This window comes from Elephantulus edwardii, unplaced genomic scaffold (assembly GCF_000299155.1).
Source record: "Elephantulus edwardii isolate Elephantulus edwardi_28Jun2011 unplaced genomic scaffold, EleEdw1.0 scaffold00002, whole genome shotgun sequence".
Taxonomy (NCBI): Eukaryota; Metazoa; Chordata; class Mammalia; order Macroscelidea; family Macroscelididae; genus Elephantulus; species Elephantulus edwardii.
This window is the reverse complement of record NW_006399752.1, coordinates 45,276,934-45,299,566: the sequence shown is the minus strand read 5'-3', so window position 1 is coordinate 45,299,566 and position 22,633 is coordinate 45,276,934. Positions and strand designations below refer to the sequence as shown.

Genomic DNA, 22,633 nt, shown 5'->3' with positions numbered 1-22,633 from the left:
CCATAGCTGACCTTAGCTAGGGGATTTTCAGAGGCAGTGAATCGCATGGGAGGAGACTGTCCATCCTCCAGCGGAGCAGCTGGTGGCCTTGAATTGCGTACCTTCAGGATTGCAGCGCAGCCTCTTGCCCCTAGGCCACCAGAGCTCCCTATACTTTATATGCCGTGTTTGTTGTTGTTGTGTACTGTTGAGTTGGAACCAACCTCTGACCCTCTGGCGGGTTTTCAGAGGCAGCTAATCACACAGGAGACGCCCCCCATCCTCCAGTGCAGCAGCTGGTGGCCTCAAACCACGTGCCTTCAAGACTACAGCACAGCTTCCTGCCACTGTTGTTGTTAAGTGGGCGACTCATAGCGACACTATGAAGGAAAGTCCTGGACACCTGTATAACTTTCGTCCTCTCTCCAGGTTCATAGGGTTTCCAGAGGCAAGCTACTGTGGAAGTGGATGCCACTCCTGCTTGCCATGAGGCCACCTAATAAATTCAATTCTTTTGTAAAACTTTTTTAAAAGGAGCTATGGCTCACACTGTTATTTCTACTGGACGACACCGAAACTGGCTGGAAAGCGTCTTTGGCGTGTTGGGAATGATAACTTTTATAAATGCTACGGATCAAAACCAAACCAGCTGCTGTCTCAAGCGGATTCCAGCTGGTGGCAACGGCACAAGCATGGAGAAGAACTGCTCCTCCAGCTTCAAGACCTTGACCTTTCAGAAACACGTCACTACACCTTCCTCTTGTGGAGCCTCTGGGTGGGTCCACACGGACACTCTCTCGGCTCACACATGAGCGTCCAGCCATGTAACCATCACCCACAGCCTCCTAAGTAAATACTCGTTACATGTCTACAAAGGCAAGTATTTTATAAACTATCTGCCAGTCTGTATGCTGCCAGCAGAGCAGAAAGACAGCCTTAAAACATACACTGAAGTGGAGGGGAATAGTTAACAAGAACAGCCTAGAAAAGGAAAAGTCAACAGTACTTCCTCTGGAAATGAACCTGAGTCCTTTAAGAGAGCTCTATCTGAAGGACGAGGCGTCAACCACCTTGAAGGACCGACAGGGAAGACAGTCTGCCTCCCACAATACCCACTCAGGGCATTTCTGAAACCTCGTTGGCTGCCAGTGTTCTTCTGCTACTGAGAAAGAGAAACAAATTCCAGAAGGTAAGGCACCTCACCGGGGTTGACGACCACCCAGCCACCACGCTCCTGCTGGTGCATCCACGCTCGCCAGCCTCGGGCCCCCTTCTCCCCAGGCCGGGGCTCGCCGCTGTCCCAGAAGGGCTCGAAGAATTCCACCTGTTCAAGGAAAGAAATGGCTGTCAGGGTGAATGTACACAAAACTGCTGAGTCATTCGACAGATCCCTGATGTTTAACCAGTGCTTGAAGTAGACATGTGACAGACCAGACCCCCCAGACAACATCTATCAAGTGTGGTCAGCACTGGAGCCCCCATGACACCACTCTGTAACCTTCTCCCCCAAGTGGGCTGGGACGCCTGACTGGCTCTGATGAGCTGACAGTGTGATGGGACACTCCTGAGGTGACAGGAAGACTAGTTTGGTGAGTAGGGCTTGGAGCTGGTGGGAATCCTGTCCCAGCTGTCACCTCGCCACGCCAGTCTCAGCCAGAATGGTGACACCATCATCTCTCCTAGCACTGCTGGGCTCCTAACTGACACCTGCTTGCAAGACCTTTTGAGGGGAAAGGGACTCAAAATTTCAAAGGACACACTGTGGTGAGCCCAAGGGCACGGCTTAAGTTAACTTTATAGTCCTATCACGTGGTCCAGTGCCCATACATGGTGTGGTGGTGGTGGCTGTGTGCCATCAAGTTGGAAGTGACTCACAGCTGACCCTCCAGAGGGTTTTGAGAAGCTGTAAATCCCATGGGAAGAGTCTGTCCATCTTCCTCTCATGGAGTGCTGATGGACTTGAAGTTCCTGCCTTTGGGTTGGCAGTGCAACCATGACCTACTAGGCCATGTGGACTCCCTACACAGCTTGCTGGCCCAGGTGTGTGGAAGGTTAACATGGGGGAAGAGAAAGGTCTGGCCCTTGAGTAGCTTCGCTCATTCACCCAGCGTTAGGTCTGCAGTGCGACAATCGCTGCACCGACATAAAGAATTCCCAGGGAACAGAGTGTGAGCATAACATGGAAAAGGAAGGTGATCACATTATCAACTGACAATAAAGACTCTGCCAGGGAGCCAAGGCCCTGCTCAATGAAGGCTTTGTGAGACGCCTCTGCAGAGGACAAGCAGGCTTCTATCAGGCACATACAGCCCAGGAGCCGAGGGGGTGGCCACCCTGAGTCTTGGGGGCCATGCAGACCATGGAGAACACACTCCAGCAGTAACCAGAGGGCAGGGCACACAGCCTGCAGTGGGCCCAGGCAGGAAGGGCAGCAGGGACAGGGCACTTCTCCTTGCAGGCTTTGCTCTTGGCAAAAGGGATGGAGAATGGATAATCAAGAGAAAGGCAATCTTGAAGAAGCAGTGTGATAATTGGTTAGAGCCAATGTGTTTATTCCACAATAAAAGGCCAGCAGTATCACAATGCCTGGCCTGGGTTTTGCCCAGTAGTTATGGGAACACTGCCTCTAAGTTCTAAGGGCAATGTGGAATACTGTTAAATAAAAAGCTTTATTCCAAAGATGCCACACAAATGCTTTGAGAAGAGAGGTGCCGTTAGGATTGAAACCTCAAGAGTGTGGACTAGGATCTCAGGACACGTTAGAGCCGTGGTCCTCAACGCTTCAGGCACAGTTCATGCCCTCTGACCCACGAGAAATGGTTACAGCAACTCCCTAAACCAGTGGGGACAAGAGGACTCCTGACACTCACCCCACTTCCCGCCCTGATGCCCGTGCCGGCTAAGAGTCCCTTCGGTTTGACAGTCCATCCTCAGATTATCAAAACTCACTCAACTCAGTACTACCAAGTCAGAGCCAACGCAGAGCTGACCCTCCAGGGGGTTTTCAGAAGCTATAAAGCTCACAGCATGAGATTTCCCATCTGCCTTTTTTGAAGCAACGAGTGGATTCAAACTGCCCATCTTTAGGGTTGAGAGTGAAACTCTCTACCCACTAAGCCACCAGAGTTCCCTGGGAATATCAAGCATATCTTAAAATACAGTAAGTTTGTTACCTGGCTTATTATATTAACAAGAAACATCCTTATTAACTGGTACACAATTTTTAATTCCATTTAGCCTAGAAGGATCAACATGTTAAGAATGACCTTTATTGACAAGTCAAGAAGCTCCCACATTATAGAGGCTTTAGCGTCGTAGATTCAGATACCCTCCGTGAAGGAGAGGAAGACCTTTAAGGAGATGGGTTGGCACAGTGACTGTGGCAATGGACTCCCGTGTGTCAGAGATTATGCGGATGGTGCAGGAAAGGACCGGGCTCAAATCTGTTTTCATAGGGTCGCTATGAGTCATGCTCAACTCGAAGGCACCTAACAGCATCATGCATCCTCCACCCCCTCTGCAGGGTAGGAAACCACCTTTTCTTAGTGGAAAAGGGAAGATGGGCTTTCTTGTATTCCTGCCTCTATGATTTTTTTTTTAATTGCCATTGGCAACCATCACAAGCTGTCAACAAAAAGATCTCCCCACCCCAAACAGGTATGGTGTTGCAAGTACCATGCCACGTATCATTTCAACAATTCTAGCAAAGATCTCAGGGAGTGGAAAGGCTGACTGGGCAAGTAACACAAGACCCAGGTTAGACTGCACACCTACAAGAGCGTGCTGTGTGGTTTACAGCGACATCATAACCACTTCCCTCACTGGGGGGTTACTGGTAAAAGAGGTGGAAGAGGCTAGAGGACAGACTTTGGGGGCACACACGTGTATGTGCACACGTGTGTGTGTGTGTAATCAGCATTCACATAAGGGCCATAAGAAAAAAGGGACATCAGTGAGTTCTTTCATCTTAAACAAACAAACAAACAAAAAAAACCCAAACAACTAAACTCCTTTTTTCTATCTTTGCTTTAGTATTTTCAGTACGGAATTTTCCTTGCATCACCAGGGAATTTCTGAGCAATGGTCCTCAGTAGACCTGGTATACAGACGGGTATGGTGCTGTATGTTCTGCTGTTATCCACGCCCTCCCCCCAGGGAGACAGACGCAGAGCAGGTGAGCGGAAATCGGTACCTGTCCTCTGGTGGGCAGGTCTTTCACGCTGTCGGGTTTGAAGAAGGTGAAGTCGATCATAGCCTGGAACAGGGAAACGGCCTTCTCCGCGTGGCCAGCCTGTCGCAGAAAGTGGCAATGCTGAAGAAAGAGTGCTGAAACGAGAGCAGAGGGCAGAGTCCTGTCACACCGTAACAGAGGAAAACAAACCCCACTCCTAAGAACAGGCAGCTAGAGACCAAGGAACTCTATCCTTGAAGGAGTATTTTCAAAGCTGTCATAGACACAAGGCCTGAATTAAAGGTTTCACAGCAATACTGCCATCAAAGTATCCTCCTGCTTTACATAGGAAACCATCACAGAATGCAAACACGAACATGACATGTGGCATAGAGAAACAAGTCCTGAGGTCAACTAAATCCTGGCTATCAGCTACTCAGAGCTTATTACAGAAGAAAGGACAGGAAAAGGATGATGTAACAGTTTCATCAGAAAGTAAAGACCTGTACTGGCCGATCACTAGATGGCACTATTCACCAGCCATTTTCATCACACGCTCAGCGTCCCTGGTAAACAAATTGCGGTTCTGTCTCTGCAAACTTCACTGGTCTTAACTGTGGCATCATGCCATTTACTAAACAGTGTTAGGCTATCTGTGCAAATTACAAATAATATCAAAAACTAGACTCTGATGAAGAAGTAAAAGCTTGCTATTTTCCTGGTAAATATACAGTATTTCTGTCCTCACATGTTAATAATAAAAGTCAAAATATAAATAAGATAAAAAATCAACTGCAGTTTCAATCGAATGAACAGCTACTACATGCCAGACTCTGAGCTACACTTGACCTTACACTTGGTCCCCCTTCAATGGCACACCAATCCCATGGAGAAAGTCTCACGCTGGTCTTGCGGATGGAGCCTGCCCAAGGTCACACCAGAGTCAGTGAGGGCACAGGCAGGGCTCCGGCACACGCCGTGCCAGCTCCCAGTTCTCCTCATGAGCTGATGCGGGTATCCTGGGATCCCGTGGGACCTATGAGTGAATGTCAGCGGTGTAGCGGCACCAATGGCCCATCTGTGCCATGAACTCTAGGAGTCAGAGCCTCTCACGCATATTACTGAACGAGACCCCATGATGGGGCAAGAAGAGCATCACGGTCACCTCAAGAGAGTTTCTAGAGGCAAGAAGCTGCACTGCAACCCCAGAAGTATGCAGTTCAAATCTACCAGATGCCCTGCTGGAGAAGGAGGGGCAACCTCCTCCTGTACCAGTCAGATCAGATTTGACGGTACACACACAAAAATATTTAAAAAAAAAAAAAAGAGAGACTTGGCCACTGACCCTCAAAGTGGCGGAGAGCCCTGCCTGTCCAATTCAGTCACCACACAGAGCAATGGGAACAGTCTCTTATGCAGTGTCATAACCGACTGCAGAGAGGGGACCAGTTTGGAGTCTTAATACCTTTGAAAAATGTTCTGTATCAGATAAAAACAAATCCTCATATTTTTTTAAATTTTTAAAATTTATTTTGTGTGTGTGTACCATCAAATCGGATCAGACTGGTACAGGAGATTATCCCTCCTTCTCCAGCAGATCATCTGGTGGATTCAAACCGCAAGCCTCTGGGATTGCAGTGCAGCTTCTTGCCACTAGGCCACCAGAGCTCCCTAAATCCTCATTTCTAACTCAAGTCAAAAGAAAACAGAGCTGTGCGTGATGCGGTCAGGGTCCTCCCCTTACCGAACATGGCCTCCTCGGTGCCAGGCAGCACGGGGTGGGACAAGATGCTGCCGTCCTTCACAGAAGACAAAGTGGTCAGGCACTTGCCGTAGAGGCTATGGATTTTGGACACTGAAAAGGTGCTGAATTGGCTCTGGCAGAAGAGGAGGTATTTCTGCCACAGGGCTGTGTCGTTGGGGTGCAGGAAGATGAGCTTCTGCCACTCTTTGAGCAGGGCGGCTGGCTCCCAGAACTCCTTGCAGAGCTGCAGCTTGGCCAGCTTGAGGTCCACGCTGCTCTGGTTGCTCTCGATGGCCCGCTCCAGGATGGCCAGCTTCTTCTCCAGGACCAGCTTCAGGGACCGCTTCCGCTTCTCCTGCTCACCAACCTCGAGGGCGTACAGGCCTGGCCTTCTCATGACCTCGTCCTTGAAAAGAAAACACCAGTTGACAGATGTCAAGGGGCGCACAGGGTGAGCCTTGGAATTTCACTCACCACCAATGATTTCTCATCTCCCGAGAGGACTCACTAAATCAGCCCTCCTCCATGACTGCCTGTGTACCAGGATTTCTTTCCAGCAGAACTTGGTTGTGAGGGTGCCTGTGTCACCTAGCATGTCTGAGCCTGGATGCTTCACGTGACGTACTTACCCACTCTAGCATTATAAACCTAGCTTTATGTATCGGCATCTAGCACAAAATAACATACAAATCTTTTCTGAAGAACCACAACCAACTCCCAATAAAAGCATCAGATGTGGTATAAAATTTGGCAGTGGTTAAGAGTGGTTCAAAAGGAAAGCCATGGATCTGAGAGAGAAAGCGATAGTTCTCCTCCAGGTCCTTTTGCAAGCCTGTGCAGGGCTGTGTCTTGTCTACACCTCACGGACCTCTCTCAGACAACAAATATCTGCACATCGGTCCAGATTGTTCAGACAGCACTCTGTCATGAAATCTCTTTTCTACACCCTGGTAGCAAGTCATTCCTTCACTCTATTCCCAAATTACACTGTCATTAGCATATATGACCGTAGACTGCATTTACTGTTCATGTGCCTGTCATCTTCAATGAACTTAGGGGAAGTTCAGAAGGACTATATGCTAAGAATCTTTGTATACCCAGTGCCAGGATTTCTTCCAGGAGCTCAAAACTTGCTGATTAAATGAGTTTCCCCCAACTCGAGGCGTCATTCTAAAATAAGGGCACAGTGATTAAGTGTGCGGCTGCTAACTGAAAGGTCAGTGGCCTAAGTTTCCAGCCCAGCAGCCTCTCCAGATGAGCCACCAGATATGAAAGTCTTCCGTAAAGATTTACAGCCTTGGAGAATCCATGTGGACGTTCTCCTGTCCTGTGGGGTCCCTGTGAGCTGGAATCCACTTGAAGACAGTGGGTTTATTCTAAGGGAGAGATGTGGGGAGGTAACACTTACCTGAAAAGCGACAAACTCCATCCACAGCTGGGTATCCCGAGGGTTCTCGCGAACCTTCCTATTAAACTCCTCCACTTTGGCCTTGAGAACAGCATCCTCTCTGTCTGTCTGTGAGTCCGATGGCTTGGACTCCTGCTCTGAAGGGCCCTGTCCTTGCAACCACCGTGTGGTGGACTGGTCGTAAACCCCCAGAGGGTTCAGCCAGGAGGTGATGGGTGGAGCTACGTCATCGGGGTCCTTCACAGGTATAAAGGGGATGGGGTCGGATGAGGGAGGTTCCGTTCTACAGCTGACAGCGACTCCATCAATGCTCATCAGTCCCACATTCTTCTTTGTAAAATAGCGCTCCACATGCTTGTGTGAAGGCTTCTTCTCTGTGGGCGTCCCTTCCCAAGATATACACTGCTTCTTAGGGTTGATGCCCAGGCAGGAGTCTCCTTTCCTCTTGTACCTTACAAGGAAAAAGAACAAAGTTCTTAACGGTGCACATCACTAGCTCTGAATGGCTGAGTGCGCTCATCAGACACAACGTCACATTACGCATGGTAGCCTCATATATCCAAATCTACCTTCCTTTCAAACTGTTTCCATTTAGAGAACTATGAAGATTTGCAATTAACTTTTCCTGCCTAGTTTGACTTCTCTCTACACCACTTCAGCTCTTCATTATCGTCTCATGAATTTAAGATCATGTCTATCTCCCAGATATTGGTGATGTATATTCTCCTGGGGCTTTGAAATGACAGCACTGCCAAGTACATTACTGATCACCACAACCCCATGTGGCAGCCAAAGTGGAAATGATTACTCCTTCCTGAACATGGTTCTGAAGAAAGGGCACGCCTCCTCCAGACGTTCTCTCAATGTTGTCATGGGTCCCTTCCAAAGAAGGTAACACAGACAATCTATGTTACATTTATACAATGGAATACTGCACACAGGAGCAATGATTCTGTAAATTACTGTCTAACTTGGGAGGGACTGGAGAGCATTACGTTGAGTGAACTAACTCAGTCCCATAAGGACAAATATTGTATAAGTCCATTATTGTAGAATTAGTATAAGACTACAAGGGGGGATGGATCCAAGGGATGATGATGTGGAGTGGGGTGGGAGATTAATCTTGTGGTTGTACAATTTGATGGGTGGGGGTGAGGGAAATGGGAAGAATCTGGTTTGCAAAACAATGTATTCGAATTCTGTAAATAAACTGGCATAATAAAAATAAAAAAAGAAGGTAACATAGAGCTCTAAGATTCTTTTTTTAATTCTGAGACAAAGTATGTCAGGTAAAATTGCATTTGGATAGTTTTCCCTTGAATGTTACAAGGGGTTGGGTTGTAAATTGCTTTTATGGAACATGTAGGAGGACCCAAAGTTACAATGATGGCTGGATATTTGCACCAGTAAAACGTAAGGAAAATCTGTGTGCTTTTCTGTAGTAAGTTACACAAATAATCCAATTAAAACATGATTGAAACAAAAAAGTTACAAAACAGAAAATAGCCAAAGAGTACATGAAAAAGTGCTGGCCATCATCAGTCCCCAAAGAAAAGCAAATGAAAACCACAATGAGATGGGCTACACACCCACCACAGCAGCTAACACGACAAAGACCAGGAACACTGAGTGTAGACAAGCCATCTGTGGACTCCCCTTCACTGGAGTGAATGTAAAACGGTCCACTTTGGGAGGAACTTGGTCAGGTTCTTAAAGTAAACACAGGCTTCCCCTATAACCTACCTATTCTATTTTTAGGTGGGTAGCTAAGAAAAAATGAAAACACCCATCTACACAAAGCTTTGAGGGGAGCTCTGGTGGCCTAGTGGCAAGAAGCTGCACTGCAATCCCAGAGGAACAGAGTTCGAATCCACCAGATGCTCTGCCGGAGAAGGAGGCACAATATCCTCCTGTACCAGTCAGATCTGATTTGACGGTACACGCACACAAAATAAAAAAAATAAAAAAAAAAAAACAAAGCTTTGTGCACGGATGTTCATGGCAGCTTTGTCCACAACACCCAATATGGGCAAGAGCCCACATGGCCACCGCCAGGAGGAGGGCCAGGAGGTGGTACAGTCATACAGTGCCATCTACAGCAGAGGAAGAAACTGCTGGTAAATGTCACAACGGGAATGAATCTCAAATAACACTGAGCGAGGGAAGCCAGAGCCAAAAGAGAACACACTGTATTCACATGAAATTCTAGAACAAGCAAAACTAATCAATGGTAGGAAGAATCAGAACAGTGGTCGCCTCTGGGGATGCAAGGTGTGGGTGGACTGGAGAGGAGCATGCGGAAAATTTTTGGGGTCACAATAATATCAAAAACCCTTTCTTTCCACAAGAGCCTGTGTTACACAAGCAGATATCTGTCAAATCTCAGCAAATGCTCACGTGATTTGTGCGTCACCACTGCAGGTAGGTGTTTACTAAGGTAAGAAACTGTAAACAAATGCTGAGATCTGGTGGCACAGCCCTTAACGAGAGGCACTGCCAATCCAAAGGTTGCACCAAAGGGAGCTCTGGTGTCTTAGTGGCAAGAAGCTGTGCTGCGATTCTGAAGGTGTGTAGTTCAAGTCCACCAGATGCTCCTTTGGGGAAGGATGGGCAATCTCCTCCTGTGCCAGTCAGATCTGACTGATAGCACACAACAAGAAAACACAACAAAAACTAACCTAAGGTTGCAGCTGTTTGGTGGAATCCACCAGCTGTTCCACAGGAGAAAGGTCATCTCCCAGGCAATTTACAGCCTCAGAACCTGCGGGAAGGTCAGCTATGACTTGATTCTAACTTGACAGCAATGAGTGAGTGAGTGATTTCATGATACATGTGTTCAAGTATTTTTGGAGTGCTGTATTAATACAATCCCCTTGGAAATGTATTAAAATAAACTTTAAAACGATAAAAGGCTGGATAGATTGATGGGAACCTGTTAAAGCAAGTATTAAAGATGGGTTGTAATGTGGTGGACATAACTGTATTCACTGTGAAATTCGTTCAACTATGCTGCGTTTCTCATTTTCTCAGTAAAGATTATGTATCAGCTCCCAGAAAGCAGTGCCTCCATTGCCCGGCCAGGTCAGCGCTGGCTCTCACCCCCTTTGCTGTCCCATTGTCAATGGGGCCTGGAGGGTTCTCTTGCTTTCCCGGGTCCTCTCTCACTGCTCAAGTGAGTGTACTCTACAGTCCCTATATACATGTGTAAATTTACTATTAACTCCTTTCTCTTTATATTCTCTCCAAAGTCTTCCTCATTACCTCAAAATGACCTCACTCCATTCAGTTATGAGTAAAACCAACCCTAACAAAAGGGAACGGTGTGAAGTCACGCTAACACCCCAAACAAAGCCTGTCCATCAGGTCAGCGTTGACTCAGAAAGACCCTGTAGGACAGAGTGGATCTGGGACACGGGATCCCAAGTCACATGGAGCACTATTGATCCATTTTCCAAAGGCTGGTTCCACAAGTCCTACAAGAAAAACACGGCCATATTCCTGCCCTGGGCCAAATGCCCGCCACCCCTGGTGACCATGCCCCCCCAGGTCAGTGTTGGTCATTCCGGCCTGCTCACCTCACTCTGTGTCCTTGGACAGCACTGTCAGTGCCCCTGCCTGAGTGTGAAAACTCAGACCTGACACATCATTTATCGACCCAGCACAGACACCGTGCAGTCCCTATCCTCCTTCGCCTGGACTCCAGAGGCTGTTACCGCTATTTAGCCAGACAAACTCAATGAACTTGAACAGCCATAAACCTGTAAATCCCCAGCTCCTACGCCCAGGAGGAGAGCAGTATCTCCACACTGCAGACAACTTACAGCCTCTTCAATTATACGCTTTCTGAGGTCACTGCTATTCATTAACCCAAGAGTGCTTGTTCATGCTATTGTTAAAGTGTTGGTGACGAACGTCCTTTCCTTTCTCCATCTATTAATAAATAACAAGTCTTTATATCTGTACACTAATTTATAATCCCCTGTTCCTCTCACCACACCTGGAGAGTTAGCAGAGTGACAGTTCCAATTCCCCTTTTATAAATGAAGGAACAGAGGCTCAGACTGGCCAACTGGCATGTCCGTAATCCCACCACTCATAATCAGCTTTTGGAATGAAAACCAGGCTTCTCTGTCCCACGTCCAGAGTTATTCTACCAAACAAGCTGACTCTTTTATTTGTAGACAGTGTGTGGCTGAAAAACACTGAAAGTCAGAGAAATATAGGCTCACATCTCAGTCCAGCTGTTTCCTCATGGGATCCTGAGAAACCACTTACCCTCCCTGGAGAGTGCCCGTGTGCCCGTGCTCCGGTCAGGCTATCAGGAGGGGAGGCACCAGGGCTGGACCACAGCACCCACGCCCACCTTGTACTGAGCACCCACCTTCTCTAGAGGAGCCCTGGTGGTATGATAGTTAACCATTCCACTGTTACCCGTGGGAGAAAGACCTGCTCATCTGCTTCTGTAAAAATTACCCAGAATCCTACACAGCAGTTCTGCTCCAGGGCAAGGTTTAGATCTGTGGTTCACAGGGTCACTACAAGGTGTACACAGTAACTCTGTCACACAGGGTGATGAGAAGTTCAAAATCACCACCACCACCCAATAAGACTGCAGGGAGTATATATAAGGAATTTTTTAAAAACCAGATGAATGCATTATGATAGTTATTTATGAATGTCGTAGGTTTTAGTAGACAAGTGGATATAAATAAACACAAATTAACAGGAACTCATAAAGAAAATTAGCATTGCTCTTAGGAGAAAGTACAAAGTCATGATAAGTGAAAACAAGATTAGAACTTGGAAGTACAGCAAAGTAATGGAAAGGGAAATTTATTTTTAAAAAGTAATTAGCCTATAAAGAAGGATGATTGACCTCCAAGGTCTCCGCTTGCCTCACGCACCATGATTCTCCACCTGCAATTTCCCTTCTCCACCGGCTGTTGGGAACATAGATTGATGTTACTGTTCCTTACGTTCCCAGTCATTCGCTACAAAGAACTAAATGTCTGAAGGATCTGAGCAAGTGCCCAAGTACAGCTGACTAACAGGTTACAGGGGAAAGTTCAAAGTCATTCCCGGAGCAAATACTAGCACCCATTTTTGTGAGAAGCTGGTGGTGTCTGCTGGGACATTGGGGAAACTCATTAGCATTTAGGGTCATTTTTAAAATGGCAGGTGAGGGGGTCGACAAATAAAAAGCTTCCATACCTTTTCGAAATGGCATACTGATTAGACCAAATGGTTTCCAGTTATTGTGCCACAAATTAATTACATCAAGGTAATTTTTTGATTCATCCATGAAATATTTACCAAACACGAATTAGGCCAAGAACTAATAGATTTAATCTGAGCACCAGGGAGAAATAAGATTAACCCAACTGAGACCCTGATGACAAGTCTGAAATGTTCACTCTTGGTATGTGAGGTAAGATGTATGTCTACACACCTTTAACATCAGATACAACAACATGGGCTCCATAACAGACAAGACAGAGACAGACAGACACACAGACAGACAACGCTGAGGCACAGTCTCAGGGGAGGAGTCAGGTGTCAGCAGTTACGAGCAGCAGCCGCATCAGATGGCTACCTTGCTATGTGCCCGCGATAGAGGGACTTATACTCCCAATTCGCAGGATCCGGCTTCTTATCTGTCCTGAAGGTTTCTCCCGTCAGCGCCTGAACGTCCTCCAGCCAAACAAGCTGATGTCCAGGATCAGCAGCAGCATTTTCTTGACTGCAGAATAAAGGTAAAGAAAAAAGGAAAAGCTTTTTACAATCGTGCTGTCACATGTCTGCATTTTCTGAGATGTAACGTGTTTCTCATCATGCTCACCTGAGCACAGGAAACACACCTGTGTCATAGACAGCAGGAAAAATACTCCGTCTGAAGAGTGTTTAAGAACAAGGCAAGAAGCACTTATCTCAGACGTTAATGAGAGGGAGACAGGCATGCACTTTAAGTATTTTGTTTACGTGACTCTAACTTGAATTCATACACAGAAACTGAAAGGTTGGCTGGGTGAGCACACTCAGAAGCACCTTGGAAGAAAGACCTGGTGTTTGAAAGCCAATGTCACTGAAATCCCTGTATAGAGCCTTCTACTTTGAGAGTCCTGGGGACACCATGGGTCAGCGTCAACTCTCCAGCAACCGGTGTTGGTTAACATGAATTGAAAGTATATTTACAAACAGGCTTTTTCTCTTTAATAATAACAACCCCACAATATACTTGCTCTGCATTTCTCGAGCTGAGAGAACTGAAAAACAAATGTAAGCCTCAAGTTACAATACTGAAAGATGCTACGAGCAATATATTGAATGACCCAGAAAACACTGAAAGAAGATGGAGGGAATACCCAGAATCACTGTACCAAAAAGAACTGACTAACATGAAAAATTTTAGGAAGTACCATATGAACAGGAGCTAATGGTAATGAAGAAGGAAGTGGAAACTACATTGAAGGCACTGGCAAAAAATAAGGCCCTAGAAATCGACAGGATACCAATTAACTTGTTTCAATTAACAGATGCAGCCCTGGATGCACTCATCAGTTTATGCCAGGAAATTTGGAGGACAGCTGTCTGGCCAATGGATTGGAAGAGATCCAAATTGGTTCCCATTCCCAAGAAAGGTGATCCAATACAATGTAGAAACTATCAAACAATATCATTAATATCATATGAAAGCAAAATACTGCTAAAGATCATTCAAAAACAGCTAGAACAGTACATAGGGAACTGCCAGAAGTTCAAGCATTCAGGAGAGGCTGTAGCACTAGGGCTGCCACTACTGTCAGATGGATCCTGACTTAAAGTAAGGAATACTTGTGCTTTACTGACTATACGAAGGCATCAGGCTGTGTGCATAACAAGTGTGGCTGACACTACAAAGAATGGCATCTCAGAGCATTTAATTGTGCTCACGTGAAACCTACACCTGGACCAGGAGGCTGCTGTGCCAACAGAGCAGGGGAACACGCGATGATTTAAAAATTGAGAAGGGAATGTGTCAGGACTGTATTCTCTCTCCATACCTATTCAATCTACATGCCAAGCAAATTATTCGAGAAACGGGACTCTATGAAGAGTAATGTGTCATCAGGATCGAAGGGAGACTCATCAATAACCTGTGTTATGCAGATTACACAACTTTGCTTGCTGAGAGTGAGGAGGACTTGAAGCATTTGTTGCAGGAAATCAAGATGAACTTCAATATGAACTTCAGCCTTCAATATGAACTACATCTCAATGTCAAGAAAAGATTCTTATCACTGGACCAATAGGCAAAATCTGACAGATGGAGAAGAGATCAAGTGTCAACAACTTCATCTTACTTGGAATTACAATTAACACCCTTGGTACCAGCAGCCAGGAAATAGGGAGATGTACTACACTGGGAAAGTCTGCAGTTAGGGATGTCTCCAAATTATTGAGGAGTAATGATGTCAGCTTGAGGACTAAGATGTGTCTGATTCAGGCCATCGACTTTCTGATCACTTGCATCTGGGAGCTGGACAATGAATAGGGATGACAGAAGTAAAACTGACACCTTTTGAGCTAAGGAATTGGAGAAGAGCAGTGAACATTCCATGGACTGCCAAGAGAACAAACAGATGTGTCTCGGAGAGAGTGCAGCCAGAGTGCTCTTTGGAGGCAAGTATGATGAACGCTCACATACTTCAGGCCTGTTGCTAGGAAGCTCTATTCCTTGGAGAGGGACAAGATGCTGGGTAGGGGGAGGACTGGTGAAGGAGAGAAAGACCCCCAACCAGGTGGATTGACATGGTGACTGCTGCAATGGGCTCTAGTGTGTCAACACGTCTGAAGATGGCACAGAATAGGAGGGGGTTCATAGGCATGAATACACCATTAGTCATTAGTCATACTTGACATGACAGCATCTAACAACTACTATACTGGAAAAGGTGCAACCAGAGTGCTCCTTGGAAGCAAGGATGGTGAATCTTTGTCTCTCATACTTTGGACATGTTGCTAGGAGAGGCTTTTCCTTGGAGAGGGACATCATGCTTAGAAGGGTGGAGGGTCGGCAAAGGAGAGGAAGACCCTCAACCAGATGGACTTATACGGTGACTGCAGCCATGGCCTCAAGTATGTCAGAGATGAAGAGGATGACACAGGATAGGAGAGTGTTCAGGTCTGTTGTCCACAGGATTGCTATGGGTAATACTCGACAGCACCTACCAACAACAACAAAAGGCATGTTAAATAGCCCTGGTAGCATAGTACATATCTCAGGCTGCAGATCTAAAGGTCAGTGATTCTGCTGCTGGGGGAGAAAGATGGGCAGTCTCCTTCTGTCAAGATTTACAGCCTCAGAACCCAGTGTGGAAGGAAGCTGCTGTGGGCCGGCCCACCTTGGGGGCAGTGGGTTTTGGGTGTCTGGTTTCACAGGACATAGAGTACTAGTGAGAAAAAAACAACACATCTTCCAAGGTGACAACTGTGAACGTAAAACCGGTTACTCTAACTTCACCCAAGTGATCTGGAAGTGCCCAAAGACTTTTCTTGGACTGAAAACTGTCACATGTACACAAAGCCCCACTCCTGAACAGCTGAGGCTCAGACATGATTTGATCTTGGTCTAAGTCTGATCTCTGTGACCCAGGCTCTCAGTGTGCTGTTCACCTCTACATGTGGCCCTACTGCTGAGGTGGAACAGAGACAGCCCCTTGAGGACAAGAACCTATATCAATTTGTAAGCTGGCAGCCTTTTAACATAGATACAAATGGAACTCCGTCCCTAGGTGTTAAGTGAGAGGGAGGGGAGATTTTACAGACAGCTCACATCTTTCTTCCTAGTTCATAAAGCTGCTGGCAGGAGAAGCTGCCAAAGAAGTCAAGCTGCCATTAACTGGTGTCCTAGCCCTGCTTTTAGGCTCAGCCCAGAAGATTCTAAGTGATTCCTGGCTCCCAATACAAAAGAAAAGCATTACAGGGTCACAAAGCAGCTACTCAAGAAATGTGTTCTGACTGACGAACCTCAGGTTAAATATATGGTGACATTAACCAGTCTCCCTCCAGAAGCACCATGGAGGGTGTTCTGTTTACAATAACCCCAAGGGGTAAAGAAAGGAGGCAGAGCCCTTCAGAGAGAGAAATGCAACCAGAAAGAAAAGTGAGCTGGAGGTTGTGGGGGAGGCCCAGGGGCAGTACCCTCTCCAGGGAGTAAACAAGGCCTCATCCCTTCCTGTTGGGTATGGCGCTGGGAAAGCAGGATGGGGGGATGGGCTGTGTGTCTCTGCCTGGAGAAGCTCATGCAGAAGAGGCCCATTAGCAGCTGTGGCCTCTGGGGTATACACGATGTCCTGTGGGAGATCTATTCCTAAGGAGAAAGACAGTAAGTCCTTCTTCCTCTCATCACCTTCCACTTTTCCCCACATCAGTAAGACTCCTGAACTCCCGAGCGGAAAACAAATGATCCTGATCGTCTTCCAAAGGAGAAGTTGAAGAAGTTAATGGTTAGAAAGTTAAAACGAACAAAAAAGTCATCTGGACTTTAACAGAGGCTTCTGATATTCTGCAAGACAGCAGAAACCTTAAAAACGTTCCCTGATCATAAAGTTATCAAGAGGCTGTGAGGGTTAGCTCTAGGGGAGTCAAGTGGGACTGAAAAGAACAACTTTCCACATCCTTAAAGTAGTTTCTGTGTGGTTTCAGGAGAGAACAGTTTAAAAGTGATATATGATTGGGTATTACGGTTATGACAAGAGTCCAGAATGAAGGCTGCATAATGGAGTGTACTGGGTCGGAGGAGGATTGTATACCAATGAAGGAATTTTTCTTTCACTTTTCAAAGAGAAGAGCGAACTGGGGGGTAGGGGTGGGCAGGGAGAAAAACGCAACAATGAATGAATGGAAATCCAAAGTCTCTGTAAACATTCATTAAAATTAATAAAACATTTTTTTAAAAGACACAGTACCCTAAAAAAAAAGCCTTCTGTTATTTATAGGCATTAACAACATATTTAAAAAAATGGCAGTATCCAAAAGTTTTTAGAAGATACATTGATGAAGGTATTTTGCTTTGAAGAAATTTAAAAATCAAAACTGTCAATATGTTCATTCATTCACTCAGAAACAGAAACACGCTGATGTTCACTTACTACCTACTGGGCCTGTGCATGAGGTAGCGGGCTGTGCATACAGCAAGGCAGCCGGAGACCCGCAGACACTGTTGCAAGGACACCAAGATCCTGGGTGCCTGCGGTGTCTGCATTTCAGATGTCAACACACAGGACCAGATTCCAGACCCGCCGGGTCCTCAGAGCTGCCACTGACTCAGAGGTGTTCCAAGAGCACAACAAAAGTAAAGAGGTAAATCTAAAGAGCTGGAAACCTCTAAATAGTGTTACTTTTTGTCTTCTTATTCATGGACAGGCATATAAATTCTCTCTTTTCTAAGAGCAAAGGAAAGAAAACAGTTACCTGGGCAACAGTCAGGTAGTTTCCCCACATACCACCTGTTCTACATACAGGCTTCTCTCTGTGGGAGGATGTCAGATAAAGCACAAAAGAAAGGTTGTCACCAAGTATACACTTGGTGGCCATTCTGTACAATGACTTGACCATACTCACAGGTTACAGAGTGAAGCGTGGAAAGAGATGAAGGTATTACTGTAATGACAGGAGTCCAGATCGAAGGCTGCAGAGTGGAGTGGACTTTGGGGGGAGGGATTGTACAACAATGAAAGATGTTTACTTTTCAAAGAGAAGAACGAACTGGAGGGGAGGAGTGAGCAAGGAGAAAAGTGCAACAATGAATGAATGGAAATCCAAAGTCTCTGTAAACTTTCAATAAATTAATAATAAAAAAAATTTTAAAAATCAAAACAAAACAAACAAAAAGAGACAAAGCCTCCAAGGAAAGAAAATACTGCAGTCCAAGTTATTCTAGAACTTCAACATGGCAGTTCTTAACCATATGTGAAAAGAACAAAAGTAATAGTCAGCTTGAGTGCTATATTAATCTTATCTCAAGAGTGTGAATGTGCACCTACCCAGGGGCTGATGGGAAAAGGAAGCTCTCTCGGGGAGGATAAATAAGTCAGCACAGAGAGCAGTCGTTCAGTGAGTAAGAAGATCAACAGAGGAAACCCTCAACTGTGTACTGAACTCACCCACAGACCCACAATGTGACACACATTTGCCATCTTCAAAACACCCTGACTTTTTTTTTTCTAAACTACCTTTGACACATCATTCCTGCTACCAGTTGGTAGGTGCCACTGAGTAGACTGAGTTACAGGGACCCTGTGTCCAAACAGGAGCTCTGACCAATCCTGAACCATCCTCACAGTCTCCTCTGCACTCAAACCCACAGCTGCTCCCAGGTGCAACTGTATCTAATAGTATTTCTCGGGTAAATCTCGGCCCAAATTTTTTTAATCAAACTTTTTCCTATGCTTGGTAATGGATGACAAGCTAATCATAAGAAGAGTTTAAATCTGGCCGACGGGTTTCATAATTACTCAAAAGTCTAACTTGTGTAAACAGTCAAGGAAGGAAAATTCACAATTTGAAACAGCACAGCTCCTGGAGAGGGGGAACCTACTTTGGTTTCTCGGATTCTTTTTTGCTCATGCTCCTGGAAGGCCTGTCCCTTTCAGTGTCGGTGTCTGGCTCAGACCCGCTGCTGCTCGACTGTCCACGCTTTCTCTTGGTTTTTTTGTGATGCTGGTGTTTTCTTTTCTTCTTTTTCTCTTTCTTCTTTTTTCTGCTTGTTTGTTTGACTTTTTGGCTAGTGTCACTTTCATCTGAAGACTCTGACGTCAAAGGACTCCTGCTTGGGAAAATAAACATTAGAATCGTCTTCAAAAAGGCAGGAAAGTAACAAGAAAAATGAAAAAGAATAAAGCAACACACATGTATTAGAACTGAGGATGCTAGCAATGCTCACACAGGGTTACTCTCCGTCCACAGCAGTCCAGTACCTTCAGAGACTATAATTCACCCTTACGGAAATAATTTGGATCTAACTTTGGTGGCCTAGGGGCAAGAAGCTGCACTGCAATCCCAATGGCATGTAGTTTGAGGCCTCCAGCTGCTCTGTGGGAGAACGATGGTGAGTCTCCTAACTGCCTCTGAAAACCCACTGGAGGGTCAGCTATGGGTTGGTTCTGACGTGACAGTACATGACAACATAAAAGTAAGTGAAGACATTCTAATTGTAATAGTCTCTACACCAATAATATAAAACCTATACATCTTTAAATTACAGTGAGCTAGTAGTTATTTTAGAAGGGCTCTGTGGCTCTGTGATAAGGAGTTGTACTGCTAACTCAAAGGAATATGGTTCAAATCCATCAGATGCTCCATGGAAGAAAGACGGGCCTCTCCTCAGGTATGATTTACCACCTCTACAAACCTGCTGGAGGGTCAGACTTGATGGTACATAACAGTATCTATGTTAATCTTATAAAAGAAAATCATTTTCAACCAACACTATTTAAAACCTCAAAGTAACATCACAAAATATTTCTTTTCAGCTTCACCTATGATGCCAGCATGCCTTCAGGAAAAAAGAGTAATTCATTGCAGTTTTTGTTAAAAAGATTAAACCTCGCTCTTCTTCATTACAGAAGCATCTACAGACACCTTCCCTCATGCTTCAATTCTTCCCAATTGTAAAGGCTCCTTGGCTTTACTGTGCGGAGCTCACCCGGCTTCATCATACTAACAAGACCACCTCGACCGTATCTGTGAGAGTTCATTTCTCATGCAGTGACCTAAAACCAAATGCTCTCAAAGCTGGGGAGAGGTTAGTGCCATTATGCTTTCTGTGAAGTTTTCATAAGGTTCTAGGCTATGGTGTATTGGTGTATATGGCTGCCTCTATTTTGACCGAAGTGCTGAAAAATACCACGGAGGAGGTACCTGTGTAATATTATTGCAAAGGTTACTAATGAGGTCAGTCAAGTTAGCCAAGAATCACAGTGATGCCGTTTTCCTCAAGGCCTAATTACAGGCACTAACTGTGTCAGGGCCTTGTCACAGCGAGGCAAAGGAAAAAGGCCTAATCTATTGGGTGAGGGAGGGGAAACAGTCCGGAATGATCACCTCCTTACTTTAAGTAGGAGGAAGAGCTTTACTCCGTTCCTTTTCACAGAGTTTCCTAAGAGGCTCATCTGAACTCAGTTACAGACGGTAGCTTGACAAAGACTAGAAAACACTACCTTGTCGGTGGGGGCTTCTCAGAAACAAGGCTGGGGACCCCTTCAGGCTGTTGGCTCAGTGGTGTGAGGGTCCCAACACAGAAGCTTGGGTTGCTCAGCCAGTCTAATTCTGCACCTGCAACAGGGAGAGATGGGCAATGAACTCTGTTCAATAAAGTCTGTAAAGCGAAAAATTTGCTAATTCACAGTCAGTGTCCACCACACGTTCTGAACTGTTCACGGATGCAGTAAAGAGATCATGAAATTTTTATTTCACAGGACAAAGCACTTTAACACATTTTAAAATATTCAGGACCTGAAACCCTCTTGTGATTATCAGGCTACAGGTTAAGCAAAAACCGTGCGTGGGACAAGGGCGCTCCAACGGCAACGAGGCTGCACGTTTTCTGTCCACGTGCTCGCTGGCTGATAACGAGTCAGAATGCTTCCAGAGCATTCGCCTTTAATGACCTCAACTTTACCTTACATGCTTTCCTAAAAGGTAAGAAACTACATCATGGATAAAGGCCCCCACTGTGCCTAATATTATTCTAGAAGATTAGGTAGGAATTTGTAAAAAAAAACAAACCAAAAAAACGGTTCAATGTACCGTATCAATACAACACAAAACAAAAGCTTGCATCAGTATTAATCTTCTGGACAGTGATATGCTGAGGCTCTGAGTGGTACAACCGGTTAAGTAGTCAACTACCAGCCAAAAGGTTGGTGGCTCAAATCCATCTTCAGAGACACAGCCAGTCTGGTGATGTAGTTGGTAAGCAGCTGCACTCTGAACCCCAAGGTGGTGCCTCTGTGTGGCAGTCTGCATCTCCCAGAGGCTCCACAAGAGAGAGACGGACGATCACCTCCTGTGCAATTTACAAGCTCGAAGACCTGCTGGAGGATCAGCCAGGAGTCAGTTCTGCCTCAACAGCACTGAGATGAGTTTTTCTGAAGACAAGTGTGCAATCTGCTACCAAAAGGTCTCAGTCCTGAGGAATGCATGGCCGAGCTGGGCTCTGCACAGCAACGAGGGAGGAAAAGACCTGAAGGCAAGCAGTTGTCACCCGGATCTCACCAAGAAGAAAACTCACTGAGTCACGTAAAGGAAGACTTGCCCCTCCCTAGGCCTCAGCTTCCTCATCTGTAAATTGAAGGGGTTGAACTCCAGAAAAGTCACTGAAAGCTTTTGGGGAAGACTGAAGCCACACTGTGAACACTGCACTTAGCTGTTTCGTGCATGCAATTCACACCTGGATAACACTCCTTACTAAGTCATATATCCATCTAGTCACTTGGTAATCACTTATCAACAGCTGCTGGATGACAGAGTTCATTTTTATTCGTATCAACCTTACATAACAGAGTAGAACTTTCCTCAAGGGATTATGTGAAGCATCACTTTCAGAGAGGGAGCTCTGGTGGCCTAGTGGTAGGGAGTTACGCTGCAAAACACAATGTGGACAGTTCAAAGCGACCAAGTGCTCTGAGGGAGAAAGAGGGAAAATCCTCTCCCCTACCATTTACAGCCTCTGAAAACCCACTGGACAGTCAGCGATGAGTCAGTTCCGACAGGAAGGCAATGAGCTGAGCCGAGCTGCATCTCTATAGAGGCAGACTGCTGGGTCTTTCTTCTGCCCCCTGGGTGGGTGTGCACCAGCAATCTTGCAGTTAGCAGCTGAACACTTAACTATTGCATTAACAAGACTCCTACTGGGTAACCACCAAGTGTCACAATAGGATGAACGGTCCTCAACCTTACAGGAGTTGTCAAATGAATAAAACAGAAACAACAGTACAACTGGTGCTAGACCAAGGTTGGTGCAGGGGATCCAGTGACAGAAGTGAAGGGTGCCTAGTGACAGGGCAGGAGATGTGCAGAGGGTTCTGGAGTATACACGAGGAAGGTTTCCTGGAGAAAGGGAACGGCACAAAGAACTCCCAGTCTGCTCAGGAACCTAATAAGCTCAGAGCATGGGGATGGCACAACAAGAAGCAGAGGAGGGGGTGGAAAAACAGGCAGGCCTCATTCACGCTTCTATTCACTGCGGTGTCCCCAGCACCAAGCACAGTGCCCCTTACACCGCAAGTGAATGACTAAAACAAGGCAAGATCTGCCCCATATCTTCACCTCTTTGTATCCCCTGCACCTT

The 22,633-nt window shown here is 45.9% G+C and overlaps 1 protein-coding gene across 1 annotated transcript in view; it reads right to left on the bottom strand.

Moving 5' to 3' along the window:
* The window catches only part of NRDE2 (NRDE-2, necessary for RNA interference, domain containing), a 40,054-nt gene extending 19,449 nt beyond the window's left edge, over positions 1 to 20,605 (bottom strand). Inside the window, exons 1-7 of the mRNA XM_006879122.1 lie at positions 20,502 to 20,605; positions 18,881 to 19,108; positions 12,896 to 13,042; positions 7,303 to 7,753; positions 5,895 to 6,300; positions 4,172 to 4,305; positions 1,183 to 1,303 (exon numbers count right to left, since the gene is read on the bottom strand). Of these exons, the coding sequence (XP_006879184.1) occupies positions 1,183 to 1,303; positions 4,172 to 4,305; positions 5,895 to 6,300; positions 7,303 to 7,753; positions 12,896 to 13,042; positions 18,881 to 18,909 (1,288 nt within the window). The 5' untranslated portion in view covers positions 18,910 to 19,108; positions 20,502 to 20,605. The remainder of the gene's footprint in view (positions 1 to 1,182; positions 1,304 to 4,171; positions 4,306 to 5,894; positions 6,301 to 7,302; positions 7,754 to 12,895; positions 13,043 to 18,880; positions 19,109 to 20,501) is intronic.
* Between the last annotated feature and the right edge of the window lie 2,028 nt (positions 20,606 to 22,633).